Below are 16,240 nucleotides of genomic sequence, written 5' to 3'. Positions count from 1 at the left end.
TTTTATCATATTTAATTTTTATTAACATTTTTTTTTTATATTTTTTTGTTTTTTATATAATATATATTTTCATTTATAAATAATATTATTTTTATTGTTTTTTTTTTATTTAAAATTTTTACTTTTTAATTATAATAATTAACAAAATAATTTTAATCTTAAATAATAAATTATAAATTGAATAATACCGAAAAAAAATTATTATATTTTAAGATTAAAATAAATTATTTTTGAAAAATAAATTATTTTTGAAAAATAAAATAATCTTAATTTCTCTTAATTAATTATAAAAATATATGAAAAATAAAATTTAGAATTTTTAAAAAAAGTTCAATCTCTAAATTATATTAATTACGAGTTTCTTAAACTTTAATTTTCTTATCCTTTTATATTAACTTAAGATCTGAGAGCTTCTATTTCACAATTATTAAGTACAATTTTACATAAAAGATCTTAAATTTTACTTTCTAAAGGTTAGAATTCTGAATATTTATATCTCCAGACTTCTAGTTCTTTACTTTACATAGTATTATCTTCTTACAATCTATCTATTTCTGAAAGAAGATATTTAAGATTATCTTAAATACTATTATATTCATATTATAATTAGTTATAAGCTAATAGCTCAGGTTTCATATATTCAATTTCATTAATTTTGACATTAATAATAGAATCTTTAGTTTTGTTTTCTTATTATAAAAAAGCAATTTTTTTTTCATTTTAGCCTTTTTCATTTGCATATTTTTTTTAAAGATCTTCATATTTATTTTACAAATCAGTACACTTTTATTTCATCTGTTCGTTTTGACTATTTAAGACATTAATTTTGTTTGATAAATCTTTATTTTTTTCATTTTAATCTGCCATTTCTTTACATTTTTTTGTGAGTTAATTTAATTAATTTTCAAGTTTATTATTTTCTTTGATTTAGTTTTCTATATTTTCATTTAACTTTTCTTTTTATTTTATATTTTCGGCCAATATTTTTTCTTTATTAGCTAATTAATCTTTCAGTTATTAATTTTTGGTATTTAAATTGGGTAAAATATTATTATTTGTGTCGTATTGAAGTTCTTGGAATTATTAGTTCAATTTTTAGAGTTCGTTTTCCATTTTTATCTATTCATTTTATAAGTTTAAATTTTATTTTTTTCCTTAATCTAGTTCTACTTTTAATTTTTGGTTTTTCTTTTCTAAGTTTTCTATTTCATTTTATTTTTATTTTATTTCTTCCTCTTATTCTTTTAATTATTCATTATTTTCTTGATGGATTTTATCTATTTCTTTCTTTAAATTTTCGTTTTCGTTTTCTTTCATTTTCATCTAATTTTCCATTTTCATGTTTTTATTTTATAATATACTTTTCTCGTTTTCTATTTTTTGAATTTCTTATAAAATTTTCTGCTTTTCTTCTTCTAACAAAGCATTTTGTTGGGATAACTAAGCCTTTTATAATTCATTTTATTGATTTTAAATTTTTAAGTTTTATTAATTTTATTATTTCTCTTCTATTTCTTTTGCCTTTTATTTTAGTAGTTAGTTCAAACGATCTATTTCCTCTAATAATAAAGCTATTTTATTCTTTAAGTGGCCATTGTCTTACTCTACTTGCTTTTTTTCTTCATTTTCTCTCTCTACACTTTATAATCTGTTTTTAAAACGTTTTAAATCTTCCTCTTTTTAATCATTTTAGAGTTTTTGTTAATAAATATCATTATTTAGTTATTAAATTTAGTTTTCTAATTAATATTGACGTTAAGTAGCATTTTTTAACTATTCAATTTAATCGTTTTATTTTTAATATTAAGTTTTCCATTATTCTAATTCATTCTATTTATTTTCCAAAGATGTCTATAAACGTTATTTTTCTTATTCTATTCCTGCAAAACGATACAAATCAATACTTTATTTATTATTCAGTTCTTTTTCTCTTTTTTTTTTTTTAAAAAAAATAATATTTTTAAAATTTTTTTAACTTTTCATTTTCTAAATCTAATTAGTATATTTTTTCATCTTTTAATTATAATTTTTTTTATAATTATTCGAGAATTTCCGTATATTCTTTTTCTTTACTTTATTTATCCCTTTTTTAACGTTTTAAAATTTCTTCGTTTTCCTATTATAAAAATTATAATTGATTATTTAAATTTTGTGTTTTTCTTTTTAGATCATCTTCTCTATTTAAAAATAAAAAGATATTATAAAATAAATGAAAATATAAAAATACTTATATTAAAGATCTTAAATAACTTAATTTTTTTAATTTATATCTTATTTCATTTATTATAATTATTAGTTTTATTAAGTATATAGTTCATGAATATTTTTATATTCTTTTTAAAACATTTGTGCTTATTTAAGTTATAAATTTATCTAATCATTAGCTTATTTCAAATTCGCATTTTCAATTAAAAGTTCATTTAGTTTTATATTAAAATTTGTATTCTCATTTAAAACTTCATTTAATTAAGCTTCTGTTATATTAAAAAAATCTATTTTTTATTTATATTATTATATATGAGTTTCTAAATGTTTGCATTTCTTTTTATATGCTTCTAACTCTTTTAATAATAATTCATCGTTTGTAGATACACTACCTAAATTATGAGAGGATGTCATTATATCAGTTTTTATCACTTATTAAGGAGTTTCTCTGATATTTTAAATTATAGTAGTTGGTACCATTAAATGTTAATAACCTTTATAATTTTAGTTTTTTAATTTTTTATTTTATTTATTTTTTATTATTTTAAATAACCTGTTATAACTTTCTATTAAGAAGGACTTACGGATAAATTATTTTAAACTGCAGGTATTTGCTATTTAGGAATAGATAATTAACTTTAATAAAATTATTTGTTTTTAGTTGTACTAGGTCTTCCTATTGGAGATGTTGATTAAAAATGAGAAGGAGTACTAAAAAATACTTTTTCACTCATTTTTCTAGTTAGGATGTTTTAATTAATTGGGTTGTATGCACTCATCTTTTTATTTATAAATTGATTAATTTTTTTTAAAAAATAATATTTTATTTAAATTTAATTTTTTTTATTAAGTTGGTTTATATTATTTTTTTATTGTAAAATTTGTTTCTAAATAATTTATTTAATAAATATTATAGATCTATCTATTTAAAATTACTGATATATTTTATTTGAATATTTTAAAAAAGCAATTGTTTTAAAATGATATAAATCAAATTTATTATAAAATTGAACTGCTTTTTCTAATATAAATATATAAAAACAAATATTTCTTTTTCATAATGAATTTATTTTAATATTATTTAATAATAGTTTATAATATTTTAATATTATTATAGTTAAAATTATTTTTTTTATCTTTTTAATTAAAAATTTATATTAATTTATAAATAATAGGATTTCAGAAAAAAAATAAAAAAAAAATTATTTATATTTAAAAATATTTAAATTTTTCTAATTTTTTTTTTTACTTTAAAATAATATATAAAAAAATAAAAAATAAAAAGCAAATTAAAAAAAAAAAATTAGATGTATTAAAAGACTTTATAAGTATCGCATTACTAAAACGTTCCAAATATTAATAATATACCTTAACTTTCTAATTCTCATCAAATACTCCATTAAAGCCATGTTCCAGAGAGTAAAAAAATAAAAAAAAATAAAAAAAAATTAATAAAAAGATATTAAAACATCATAAGTTAATTAATAATATTTGCATGAAAAACAAAATTAAATTGAAAATTATTATGAAGAAGAGGAAGAAGAAGAAATTCCAGAAGAATCAATGTATTGCCAAAAATGTTAAAACAGTGTTCAACAGGTACTAGCTTTAAAATGTAATCATAATTTGTGCCTATACTGTGCTTCTTAATAACTTTAAGCATCTTAATAATAATAAAAAATACAAATAAATTCTATTAATTGTGAAAATTGTGGAGTAATAACAATTTTACCTTAAAAAAGTATATAAATACTATTAGAAGTAAATGAAAACTATTCAGAGGAAAACTAACAATCAGATAACTAAAGCTAAATAATCTAAAAATAATAGTAATAATAATAATAATAATAATAATAATAATAATAATAATAATAATAAAAATAATAACATTTAAAAAAAATTTAAAATGTATAAAATTATCCTTTAATTGAAGCTTAAAGCATGAATAATTTGCCTATTTTGTATTGCTTTACATGTGAAAGTACACCTTGTTTTACTTTAGAGGAACATTTACAAGGATTTCATAAAAACCATAATGTTAAGAATGTATCGAATTCCTTTCCTGATTTATAAAAAGTAAAAATAAAAATAATCAAAATTAATAAAAAAAAAATAGCCAATTGAAGATTTTAGATTTTAAATAAAATCGAAAATCGATTTATTAATTTTCGATGAAAATCGATTAAATAAAAAAAAAGAAGAATTAAATTATGCTCTAGAGAATTCATTATAATCTATAAAATAAAGCTTTGATGATATTTTTGAAGCTCTTTAATAAAAACAAAATGAATTAATTAGAAATGCCTAAGAAACTATTGAATATAAACAAAATGAAATAAACATGGCTTTATAAAAAATTTATAATAATACGCATACTCTTTAATAAGTTGATTAAAGTTTAGAAGAGTTATATTATAAGTAGGAAAGAAACATTAATAATGAAATTAAAGCATTTAATTATTTTGCAGAAAATAAATGTAAAGTTAAATCTGTAATTGATTTAATTGACACTAATTTATTGAATTAAATTAAAGATAAACTTTAATATAAATTCTAATTGGATTAAAATTCACTTTTGTAACATATTGAATGTATTAAAAACGTTAAAGTTGAAATTATAAGACTTAAGGGATTAGAAAATATTTAAAAACTCGAAAAAGTAAAATACTTAATATGAAGAAAAATCTAAAAAATTATTAGAATAAATATTATAATAGCATGCAAGTTAAGGCTTATCATTGCGATAAGATACATTGAGGAATGAAGATTTGTTCTAATTAAATAGGGATGGAAATGGATCTTCTTTTTCGCCAAAATAGTAGAAATATGTAAATATTGGAAGAGTTAGTTCTCCTTTAAAAAATAATAATTAATAATTCAAAATTTCAAGTATGGCTACTAAATAAATTTTTAATAATATTTTAAGTAGCCCAGCTTAGAAAAAAATTTCAGTAAAGAAATAATATGATAGTCCTTTGGAATAGAAAATGATGAAATAAATGGAAATTTTCAAAAAAAATATCGAAAATATAAAAAATAAAGAAAAAAATACTAAAAATGCTGCGTAAAATAGAATTAATTATTTATAAGAAAAATTCGGAATTAAAATTTGATTTTATTTTTACATTTAAGAATATTTTTATTTATTTTGATTAGTTTTTTATTAAATTATTATAAATATTAAAAATAAACATATTTTTTTTTATTTTTTATTTATTTTAATTTTAATTTTCACAATATAAAAAATCATAATAAATTATATTTAATATTGAATAAATAAAATATCAAATTATATATAATTCAAAAATCTCCTTATTATTTTTTATAATTTAATAATATAAAATTACTAACAAATGATATATATTTAAATGTATAAATTTTTAAAATTAATAACAAATAATATTTTTTTAGAATTATATATTTAAATGAGTAAAAGATTTATAAGATATTTATTTATTTATTTTTTTATCATCTACGCTAAAAACAATAAATTAAATACTATAAAATATCATAAAAAAATTAATAATAAACAATTAACACATAATTTAATCATATAGGTGATTTTATTGCAATTCTAAATTTTAATTATTTTTATTGTTTGATTATAAAAAATATTAAAATTAATATAATGTTTTAATTTATATCGATAATGCTTCGTTATTTGCTAGTAAAATTCTATTTATAAATTTTAATTGCTTTATATTTGTTAATTTAACCTTAATAAATTAATTATATATAAAAATATATATAAAATTTTATTTATTTAGAAATAAAATAATTATTATTTGAAAAATACTATTAATATAATTAAGTAAATGTCAACAAAATAAAAATTAAATTAACATTTTATTTATAAAAGTTTTGAACTTACTAATTTTTAAAACATTTATTTAAATACTTGTTAATATTTGTTGAAATTTTTTATAAAATGACGAACAAAAATTTTTTACATATAATAATTAAACTTAAAAATAATTATTCATCTTTCAAAAAAGTGATTATATTAATTGCACCTTCTGTTTCAATGCAAGAATCATTTTAATCCGTTTAGCTTAGGTTTAAAGACTTCTGAATTTGGATAAATACCATATACTTAATTTATAAGCATATCACTTAGTAGAAGTGTTCACTTTATCCTTTGTACTTGATAAATCGCCTACTATTATATTAGAAATTATAGATTAACAAAAGCATATAATACATAAAGCTTGAATTAACCTTCATCAGCATTATCAATATATCTTGTTTACTTTTGGAGTTTTTTTAGCATTATTCATTAATAAGTGTATTCTAAATAATAGTTATAAATACTAATTTTTATTTTACATATTCAAGTTTTGAAAATGAATAATAAATAATTTTAGTATTTCTATAATGTATAAAATCACAATGATATATATTTAATTTTTGTATTTTATTATATATTTATATATTTAATGTATTTATAAAGATATATTTATTTATTTAACTATTCGAATATAATATAAAATTTTTAATTTTTATATACATCAAAAATTTATTATTTTTTAATTATAATAGATATAAATTTATATAATTTAATACTATTAAATTTTATTTTATTTTAAATATAAATTGATGTTTATATATTTGATTTTTTTTTTATTTATAAAATTATTAAAAATTTTATACAGACTTTTTATAAAAAAATTAGTTTCAAATAAATGAATCCAGATAAATAATTCTAATAAAATTATATAAAATAAAGACAATACAAGTGAGAATAGAAATTAATCTAATAAAAATTATTAAAATATAATTTTATTTTTTATTATTTATATATTATCATTTTTTATTAACCTCTATATAAAGATTTTATTCATAGTATTATTTTAAATATACAATAAATAATATTTAATTTTTTTTATAAAAATATTAAAAATATATTTAAAATAAAAATAAATTTTATAAATATTTCATATTTTTTATTATATAATATAAATTTGTAAAACTATATATCAAAATTATTAATGTAAATACTCTATATCTTAAATAATCATTAATTATTAATTATTTTATATTTATTAATTGTTTTTTAATTTAATTTTTATTACCTTTTATCATGGATTTTTTAATTTTTCTGTATTTTTAAAATAAACTCAATAAAAAATAGATATTCATTCTCTAAAAAAATTAAAAAAATAATGATAAAAAGTAACAATTTAAAAAATTAAAAAAAAAATATTCTAAAGTTAAATTTTATTATTAAAAAAATACAGAATAAAATAATATATAAAAACTAATAAGCATTTTTTCATTAGCAGTAAGCAGATAATTTTTTTAAATTATTAACTTAATCTAAACTTACATTTTATGGGAATTAAACATCAAATTAAATTATAAGGTTTCCCTTATCCTATTAATTTTTTAATAAGTTTTATTTTTTAGATTCATAATAATTATCAAAATATATAGGCATTCCTTATCCATGAACAATTTATTAAGCAAAAGGTCTAAAAAAATTCAAAATAATTAAAAAATAATTTCTTAATAAAAATATTACGTAACAACTTCATCAATAGCTACATAAAGTCTCCTGCCATCTAATGTAATTATATTAATTCCTTATATATTCCAGCATTCATAAAGATTTATTTTGTGAACATATATTAAATCGTTTTACTTTCTTTTAAAATTTTAATGATCAATTTCATTTAAACGGATTATTAAATCGGCTTATAATAAAAATAAAATATTGTTATAGCAATTTTATAAATTATATTATTTTTAATACAATTTTCATATCCAGCTGCTTGGTTTCCTTCTTTATAAAATCTCAAGACTGTTCCATCTTTAAAGCCTGGTTTAATATGTATTGTTCTTTATTTATTTATATATTTTTTGTAACTTTTTTTAAAAAAGTAAAAAGTACTTTTCACATTCAACATCTTATGTTGTTCTTCCATCTTATTATAAAACCTTATTTTTTATTTAATCATTTTAATAAATATTTTATTTTTATATTTTTTTTAACTCGTTTTAAATATTTAATTTATTTGGAGCAACCATTATAAAACTCGTTTAAGGTACAATCAGCTTCAGTTTCTAAATCTTAAGGAGGATGATTTTTATTACAATGTTATCCTTAAAAGTGATAGCCAAATAATGTTCCTGTTCCATTTTCACCGTTTTCATCTTTTTTTATTTATTTACAATCAAATTATTATAATACCTATAACATATGCGAATGGATTATTTTCTAAATAAAATTTCTCAAATATTTCAATCGGATTTTTTTCAAATCTATATCCTCCCTTTTAAAAAGATATTTAAAAAAACAAAACAAAAAAAATCAATATTTACTGCTAATTCTTTATTTTAAGTTAAAAATAGAAATAAAATAATGAGTAAATTAATTTTGTTTTATTTAAAAATACCTCCTTTATGGAAAAAACCTTACTTTAATTTTTCTTCGCCAAATTAATCATAAAATGCTCTTCTTACTTCTAAAATTTTAATAAATGAATATTATTTTTTAATAATTTAATTCTTACAATCACTTAATACTTCATATGCTTCTGATATTAATGAAAAATAATAGTTTGTTGTAGTTTAATCCATTTTACTAAATTTGGGATGATATCTTAAAGATAACCTTCTGTAACTATTTATTGAATTATTTATAAATTTAAATTACAAAAATATAAAAAATAATGTATTTAATATTTTTACGAATTAGCTATTTCTTCTTATGTTGCATCTCTATTAATCTGTAAATCATTATAATAATTTCTAGGCATTACTTTATAATTATTATATGTGTTATTTTTTAATAAAAAAATTAAATATAATATAAAAAAATATAACAACTCAAATAAATAAAAATATATATAATTTAAAATAATTTACAGTAGTTTATATTTTTTATTTATTATTTTTATTTTTAATTAAATATTAGCTATTTTTCTTTTAAAAAAAATAGTTTATTATTATCTATATGTTTAATGAAAATCGTTTGTATAATTAATAATTTAAAATATAATGTATATTCTTTAATAAATAGGATAGAAAAAAATAAAAATATGTGTATAAAAATCCTTATTTTCATTTAAAATAAAAAAATATACTTAACTCTAAAAATATCTTATATTAATAAATTAAATTAATTTTATTAATATAAAAAAATTTATAAAAATAATTAATTATAAATTTATAGATGTATTAAAATGTTAGATAAAATACAATACAAACTTTTTAGATGATTTAATAATTATTCTAAAATTAATCATGACAAATACTCTATAATTATATAAAAGTAAAAAAAAATTATTTATTTTTTTAAAAATGATTATATAAAATAATAATATTTAAGATTTTATAAAATATTATAATATTGATTTAAATTTTCACTTTTAATAAAAATATATTTTTATCATAAATAATTTTTTTAATAAATTTTTTATTATGTAATTTAAGTAATTAATTTTTAAAAAATATAAAAAAATTATTTTACTTTATAGTAGTGTTTTTTATTATTTTATACAAAAAATAAATTACCTCTATTGTTGTGCTTTTATTTTATATGACCATTTAAAGCAATATTAGTTCCATATTTTTTATTACAATCTTCATAAGGACACTATTTATATTTATATAAATGCAAATATTTATTAATTTATTGATACAATATTTGTATATTTACCTGTAATTCTCTCTTTATATCTTGAGCTTTTCTTCGAATTTTACGTTTTTAAACTTAATAATCACTATTTTATGATTTTGAACAATCGTAAATATTTAAATTTTGTTCTTATTATATTTATAGTTATTATTATTACTTTTTAATATATAAAAATAATTAAAAATTAAATTTAAAATACTCTTTATAATTTAATTTTTTCTTTTATATTTTGTATTTCTTTTTGGTATTCACATATATATTTAAGTATAACTTCATTATTATAATATATTTTCCAATATTCCTAATAATAGTTAATTTACTAATCATATTTAGGCACTTTTTATAAAAAATAATTTTATTTTAATAATTTTTATTTTTTTATTAATATTTTTTTTGTTTAAAATAAAATAACCATTATATTGAGAATTTTTCAATATATCTTTTGATTTCTATTGCTTTATTTAATTTAAATTAACTTCGTATTATAATCGATTTTATTAAGCATAATCATCGTTTTCTAAGTTAATTAAAATTCTTTAGTTTTCTCGGCTACCTATTTATTTATTAATATAGTAAAATTATTTAAAATTTCAAATTAAACTTTTTGGAGATGAATTTTTAGAAATATTTTGTTGGTTTTATTATTATTTTATCTTCTATTCATAAATATTATATAATGTTATTTATTAATATAGTTTTTCTTAAGAAATATTTTTTATTAATTTGAATTTTTATATTAAATTAAATTTTTCATATATTTTCTTTTTACCTTCACATAAAAAATTTTTAATGTTTTATATATATAAGAAAATACTTATAAAATTTAAATTATTAATATAATAATTATTAAATATATATAAAATATTATAGCATTGTGGCTTAATACAAAAATGTAAAATATAAAATATTTGTTTTAAATAGTTATAATTATTTTAATTTATATAAAATATTTTTTTATTTAAATAAATAAATTTAAAAATATATTTTTATATATTAGATTATATAAATTTTTTATTTATTTTTATATTTATTAATTGTCTTTGTATAAATAAAAAAAATATACTAAATAATTAATATATTTATTTTAAATACTAATATATTTAAAAGTATTTTTATTTTTATGATATATAAAACATTTAATTAAGAAAAAACTTTATTATTATATATATATATATATTTAAAATTATTATAATATAAAAATTTATGTAAATTAAGATATATGTATAATCATAATAAAAAAATAAATATTTTTATTTTAAATTATTGTTTAAATATAAAATTATATATATATTATTTAAATAATTAATTAAAGATTAAAAAATTTTAGATTAGTAAATATTTTATTAATTTTTTTTTTTTTTAAATTACTTTAAAATTTAAATATCATAAAATTATTATATTTATATTGTATTTTTTTTATTTTTAGTTTATTAAAGTTTTTATAAATTCCATATAAAATAAAAAGTAATTAAATTAATTAAAAAAATAATTGTATATATTTATATAACATTACTCATTTTTAAAAAAATGCATATTTAAACAAACTATTAATTTGTTTTTATACAAAATTTTATAAATACAACATTTATGCGAATTATTAATTATTAATTATTAATTATTTTATAAATAAATAAAAATTTCATACTTTAATCAATAATATCATATTTTTATTTTTATTTTTTCTAAATTTTAAAGCCCACTCTTAATATTCATCAAAATAAATCTAACTATTATTCTTATTAAATTAACGTTAATAATAATTAAATTATTGTTATTTATTAATTCTTCATTACCGTCTTCTTATTGTTCTTGAATATAAATATAATTAATTATCTTAAAGTATTTTTTTTATCAACATAATTAAATTTATGTAAAGGTTTGAGAATTTTGTGATCTTAAATTAAGAAAAAAAAGTTGTTTTCTCTATTTCCTAAAGAAGACCTTCCATATTATCTATATTTTATTTTAGAAATTTTAAAATAATTAGATAAAATAAATAAGTCATAATTCCACCTAAAAAAAATGGTAAAAGCCACAAAAATAAAAATTATATAAGATACAGAGCAAATAAAAAGAAAGAAGCACAACCACTTATTTTTTTGATAAAATTATTTCAACAAATGCAAAAACAATAATGCATTTGATCTTGATATTGCAATAATTTAATAATTTTAATGAAAAGTTGTTAGATTTTGATATCCTTAATATTATCTTCTAGCAATTTATCCATAAAATTATAAATAAATAGAAATGCTTCAGCGGGTTATGATAGAGTATTTACTTATTGCTTTTACTGCTATTCATCCATATAAAGATAAATTATAAGTAAAATAATGAATCATTATTGTACCAATTATTAAAATACTTATAATTCCAGAAATATTGAAATATTAGGAAATTAAATATGATAAATATCATATATTGATAGCAAAAAAAAAATTCTCTCTTTAAATTGTATCAATTAAATATTATTCAAGGGCGAATTAAAGAAATAAATATGTTTTCATCGAATTCAAATATACTTTTTATGTATTTTTTATATCCAACCAAATAACAATCATGATTCCTATTTAAATTTAAAGTTTGAAAGTACGATAATTTATTGAAAAATCACCTAAAACTATTATAAATAACGCACATATTAAAGAAAATAGATATTACATATATATTTTTTTTAAATTAATAATATTTTTTTTATTAATATATCAATATTATTAAAAAAAATTTAAAATCAATAATAAAATTTATTTTATATATTTTTTATTAAAATATCTTAATAAATATGGAAGATTTTAGTTTTTCTGAAGAAGATTTAAATAAAATAAATGATTTAAATCATATATAATAGTTTTATGAGCTAAAATATAATAATTAAAATTGTTTAAATAATCAAAACCTATAATAAGAAATTTAATTTAATAATTAATAAAAAATTATCCTTTAATAAATTATAAAATATATAATATCATTTTTTGATTTCATATAATTAAAATAATCCTTAATAATTTAAAATATAGTTAATTCAATTTATTAATAAATTAAATTATTTTAATATTAAATATAATTTTAGTTTGATCCGTTTTATTTAATAAAAGAATAAAATTCATTAACTGAAAAATGTAAAAAATAAAAAATAAAAATAAAAAATGAATTAATATATAAAATAGTTTAAATCAATAAATTATTGAAGATTTTAGCATTTATTATAATTATTAATATATTTGTTAATTTTAATTTGGCTTTATACATATTATTGTTTTTTATTTTAGTTTAATATTATTAGTTTATAATAATTAGAATTTAAGCTAATTGTTAATAAATAAAAGAAATAAATGATCATATTTTAAAAATAACTTAATAAAATTTTCTTGCATACAGAAAAGGAATTAAATTTTTAAGAGAAATGGAGTTAGTTATAATTGGAATGAGATTGTATTTCATTTATTTTTATATTATATTAAAAATAATTTTTATTAAAAAGAGGACCTATAGATTAATTATTATATTAATTATAATACAATAAAAATCAAAATAATTCTATTAATATTGTTTCAAATTTAAATTAAATATGTTGTATTGATTTAAGATACAATTTAGTTAATCAAATCAGATTTATTATTAAAGAATATTTAGAATTTTTAAATCATTTGAAACTTCTTATCAATAATAAGCAATAAATTTCATTTAGAATTGAATAATTTAATAATAGTCTATAAATTATAGAGGAATAAAAAATAATATAAATTTAGAATATTTAAGAAATATGGTATATTTATTGCAATATAGTTAATTATTTTTAAAATTTAATAATTGAATAAAGTTCATATAAGGAATAAATATATATTTTTACACGTAAAATTAATTATATTATATTTATAAAAAATTATATAAAAAAAAAAGTTTGGAGAATGAAAAAAATAGCAGATTTAAATAAAAATTTATATAAAATTATTGATACAAACATATTATAGTAAAAAGAAAAAATATTTAACGAAAAAAGTTTAAATTATCAATAACTTTACCCTGAAGACTAATAATTTAATGATTAAATATATGAAAATATTAACTTATATAAATTATGCCATACTTTTTTACCTGAATAGAAAAATTAATAATAGATAAAAAACTTTATTTAATTAATTGATTAGAGTTTGTTTTAATTAATTTCATCTCATAATAATTTAAAAGAGTATTTACAAAAAAATTATTTAGAAATTAATAAAGTCTATTAACCTTTAAATCATATTAACGATTATATAAATTATAATCAAGAATAGGATGATAATTAAAATGATAAAATTAAAGAAAATAAGGATGACGATTCATTAAATAAGAAAAATTATATTAATATTTATATATTTAATTAGGATGAAGATTAGTATGATGAAAATAATGATTAAAAATTTAAATAAAATAAATTTAACGTAAACTAATTAGACTTTATTTAAGAAATGAAAGTCGTTTTAAATTAAAGAGAAAAAATAGAAGAAAAATTACATTTTTTAGATGAAAAAAAAGAAAAGAAAATAATTTAAAATACAATAAATAATGAAAATTAAGAATCAAAAAAAATAAACAAAAATATTTTATTATAAGAGTTGAAATTAAAAATTTAAAAGTAATGAAAAATTAGAAAATAAAAAATAAGTTAATAATCCTTTAAATTAAATATAAAAATTTATTATAGTTAGTTTATATAATAAATAACATATATATATATATATATATCAAATATCAAACTAAATACTTATTCCAGTATAAATAACTCTTCGTTTAATGCTTTCAACTCCTTTATTTTTCGCTAACATTTTAAATTCTAAGCTTTCAGTAGACTTTATTTATTGTAGAATTTAATCTTCTTCATCTCCCCAAAGCATTAACTCATCTTTAGTTCTCAAATAAATAGTAAGTTCTTTAAAAGAGCCACTTAATTTATCCAATATATGGATTAATTTTTCAAAAGGAATATTAAGTTATTCAGAAATAGTTGATAAAACAATTTAAAAATTATCAAAAGTAAGTTTATCATTTATTTCATCAATATTATTAATATATTCTTCATAATTATTTCTATCTTCTTTGAAAATCTTTTTATTTATTAATTCTTAAAAATCTTCATCCATGTTAGTATTTTTCTTCTTTTCAAAGCAAAAGTTAAAGGTTTTTGCTTTATATTTTTATTGTTTTTGATATTCTTTTTCATCTTCTAATCTTTACTTTTCTCTATTTTTTTCTATATTCTCAGCATTTTTACTTATTTTGAATAACTTATTTATCCCATTTACATTTTAAAATATTAAATATCCTTATAATTCCTCAGAAATTATATAAATTAAGATTTATTCAATATCCATTTCTGTTAAATTAAATAAAAACTCTTAATAACGATTTCTTATTGATTCTATACTTCTATTTAAATTTCCTTCACTAATAATTCTTTTAAATTATTATTAAGATATTTTATTCTCATATTAACCTATTAAATATAATATTTTTATGTCTTCATATATTGTGTAAAAAGACTTTTTAGTAGTTGCCTAATTTTAAACGCAATAATTAGAATTTGATTCATATTTTTTTATAATATATTCTAAGACATCTAAATATTAAATCGCACGCGTTTGGTCTTATTGAGATAAATTTTTATTATCCTTTCTTTCTTAAATAATATTTTAGAAAAGCTATTTTAATTTTTGATTGTTTGTTATCATTAGAATTTTTATTATTACTGTTTTTATATTTTTTTGCTTTTTTTTAGATATTATTAGCTAATAAAAATAATATTTCTTTGTAATTAAATATTTTTAAGTGGAAATATAATAAATATAAATAGTTATTTGCATCCAAAAAATTATATCTATTATAAATTAATTAATATATTAATATATTATTAAATATATATATTAATATTTTAATTTAATAATATATAATGCAATTAATATATTAAAATATAAATAAATATATAAATACAAATATTAAACATAAATATATTAAAAATTAATATATTATTAAATTAAAAAATTAATATATTAAAAAATTATAATATTTTAAAAATTAAAAATATGATATATAAAATATTATTTTATAAATAAAAAAATATAATATTAATAATTAAAAATATTAAAATATAAAAAATTAATATATTAATAAATAAATATATTATATAATATTTATATATTTATATATATATATATTAATTATTTAATAAATCAATTTATAATATATTAATGAATTAATATTCTTATTTATTAATAAATTAATTTTAATATATTAATATATTTTTTATATATTAAAATATAATATATTTATATATTAATAAATTTATTTTTAAAATATTTATTTTCATTTATATTTTATAAATAAATATTTTTTTATTTAATTTTTTTAATAATATAT

The 16,240-nt window shown here is 14.6% G+C and overlaps 2 protein-coding genes across 2 annotated transcripts, besides 25 other annotated features; both read right to left on the bottom strand. All coding sequences in view use genetic code 6, as the record gives it.

Moving 5' to 3' along the window:
- Positions 1-37: 37 nt before the first annotated feature.
- Positions 38-92: a microsatellite.
- A 108-nt stretch (positions 93-200) lies between these two features.
- Positions 201-264: a microsatellite.
- Positions 217-260: a microsatellite.
- A 91-nt stretch (positions 265-355) lies between the features above and the next one.
- Positions 356-755, bottom strand: IMG5_090480 (hypothetical protein; the record flags this gene model as incomplete). Its single annotated transcript, XM_004035710.1, has 1 exon — positions 356-755. A coding segment is annotated over one exon (398 nt), but the record flags the coding sequence as incomplete, so codon positions are not given.
- A 1,952-nt stretch (positions 756-2,707) lies between these two features.
- Positions 2,708-2,753: a microsatellite.
- Positions 2,754-3,271: 518 nt separating this feature from the next.
- Positions 3,272-3,318: a microsatellite.
- An 84-nt stretch (positions 3,319-3,402) lies between these two features.
- Positions 3,403-3,435: a microsatellite.
- Positions 3,436-3,626: 191 nt separating this feature from the next.
- Positions 3,627-3,654: a microsatellite.
- Positions 3,655-3,944: 290 nt separating this feature from the next.
- Positions 3,945-3,982: a microsatellite.
- A 45-nt stretch (positions 3,983-4,027) lies between these two features.
- Positions 4,028-4,092: a microsatellite.
- Positions 4,093-7,350: 3,258 nt separating this feature from the next.
- Positions 7,351-7,423: a microsatellite.
- On the bottom strand, positions 7,410-8,965 carry IMG5_090470 (hypothetical protein). Its single transcript, XM_004035709.1, has 9 exons — positions 8,896-8,965; positions 8,718-8,827; positions 8,601-8,669; positions 8,396-8,473; positions 8,198-8,358; positions 8,096-8,142; positions 7,958-8,043; positions 7,727-7,898; positions 7,410-7,676 (listed from the first exon to the last, which is right to left on the bottom strand). Exons 1-9 carry the CDS (start codon positions 8,961-8,963, stop codon positions 7,478-7,480), a joined length of 990 nt encoding a protein of 329 aa, XP_004035757.1. The 5' UTR covers positions 8,964-8,965; the 3' UTR covers positions 7,410-7,477.
- A 608-nt stretch (positions 8,966-9,573) lies between these two features.
- Positions 9,574-9,619: a microsatellite.
- Positions 9,620-10,192: 573 nt separating this feature from the next.
- Positions 10,193-10,221: a microsatellite.
- Positions 10,197-10,237: a microsatellite.
- A 317-nt stretch (positions 10,238-10,554) lies between these two features.
- Positions 10,555-10,600: a microsatellite.
- Positions 10,601-10,670: 70 nt separating this feature from the next.
- Positions 10,671-10,704: a microsatellite.
- A 732-nt stretch (positions 10,705-11,436) lies between these two features.
- Positions 11,437-11,464: a microsatellite.
- Positions 11,465-12,499: 1,035 nt separating this feature from the next.
- Positions 12,500-12,550: a microsatellite.
- A 416-nt stretch (positions 12,551-12,966) lies between these two features.
- Positions 12,967-12,992: a microsatellite.
- A 2,722-nt stretch (positions 12,993-15,714) lies between these two features.
- Positions 15,715-16,014: a microsatellite.
- Positions 15,715-16,162: a microsatellite.
- Positions 15,778-16,010: a microsatellite.
- Positions 15,799-15,850: a microsatellite.
- Positions 16,064-16,214: a microsatellite.
- Positions 16,081-16,172: a microsatellite.
- Positions 16,142-16,187: a microsatellite.
- Positions 16,215-16,240: the final 26 nt, after the last annotated feature.

This window comes from Ichthyophthirius multifiliis, assembly GCF_000220395.1.
Source record: "Ichthyophthirius multifiliis unplaced genomic scaffold scaff_1120509250708, whole genome shotgun sequence".
NCBI classification, from domain to species: domain Eukaryota; phylum Ciliophora; class Oligohymenophorea; order Hymenostomatida; genus Ichthyophthirius; species Ichthyophthirius multifiliis.
The sequence above is the reverse complement of the archived record's forward strand: the minus strand, read 5'-3'. Positions and strand labels throughout refer to the sequence as shown.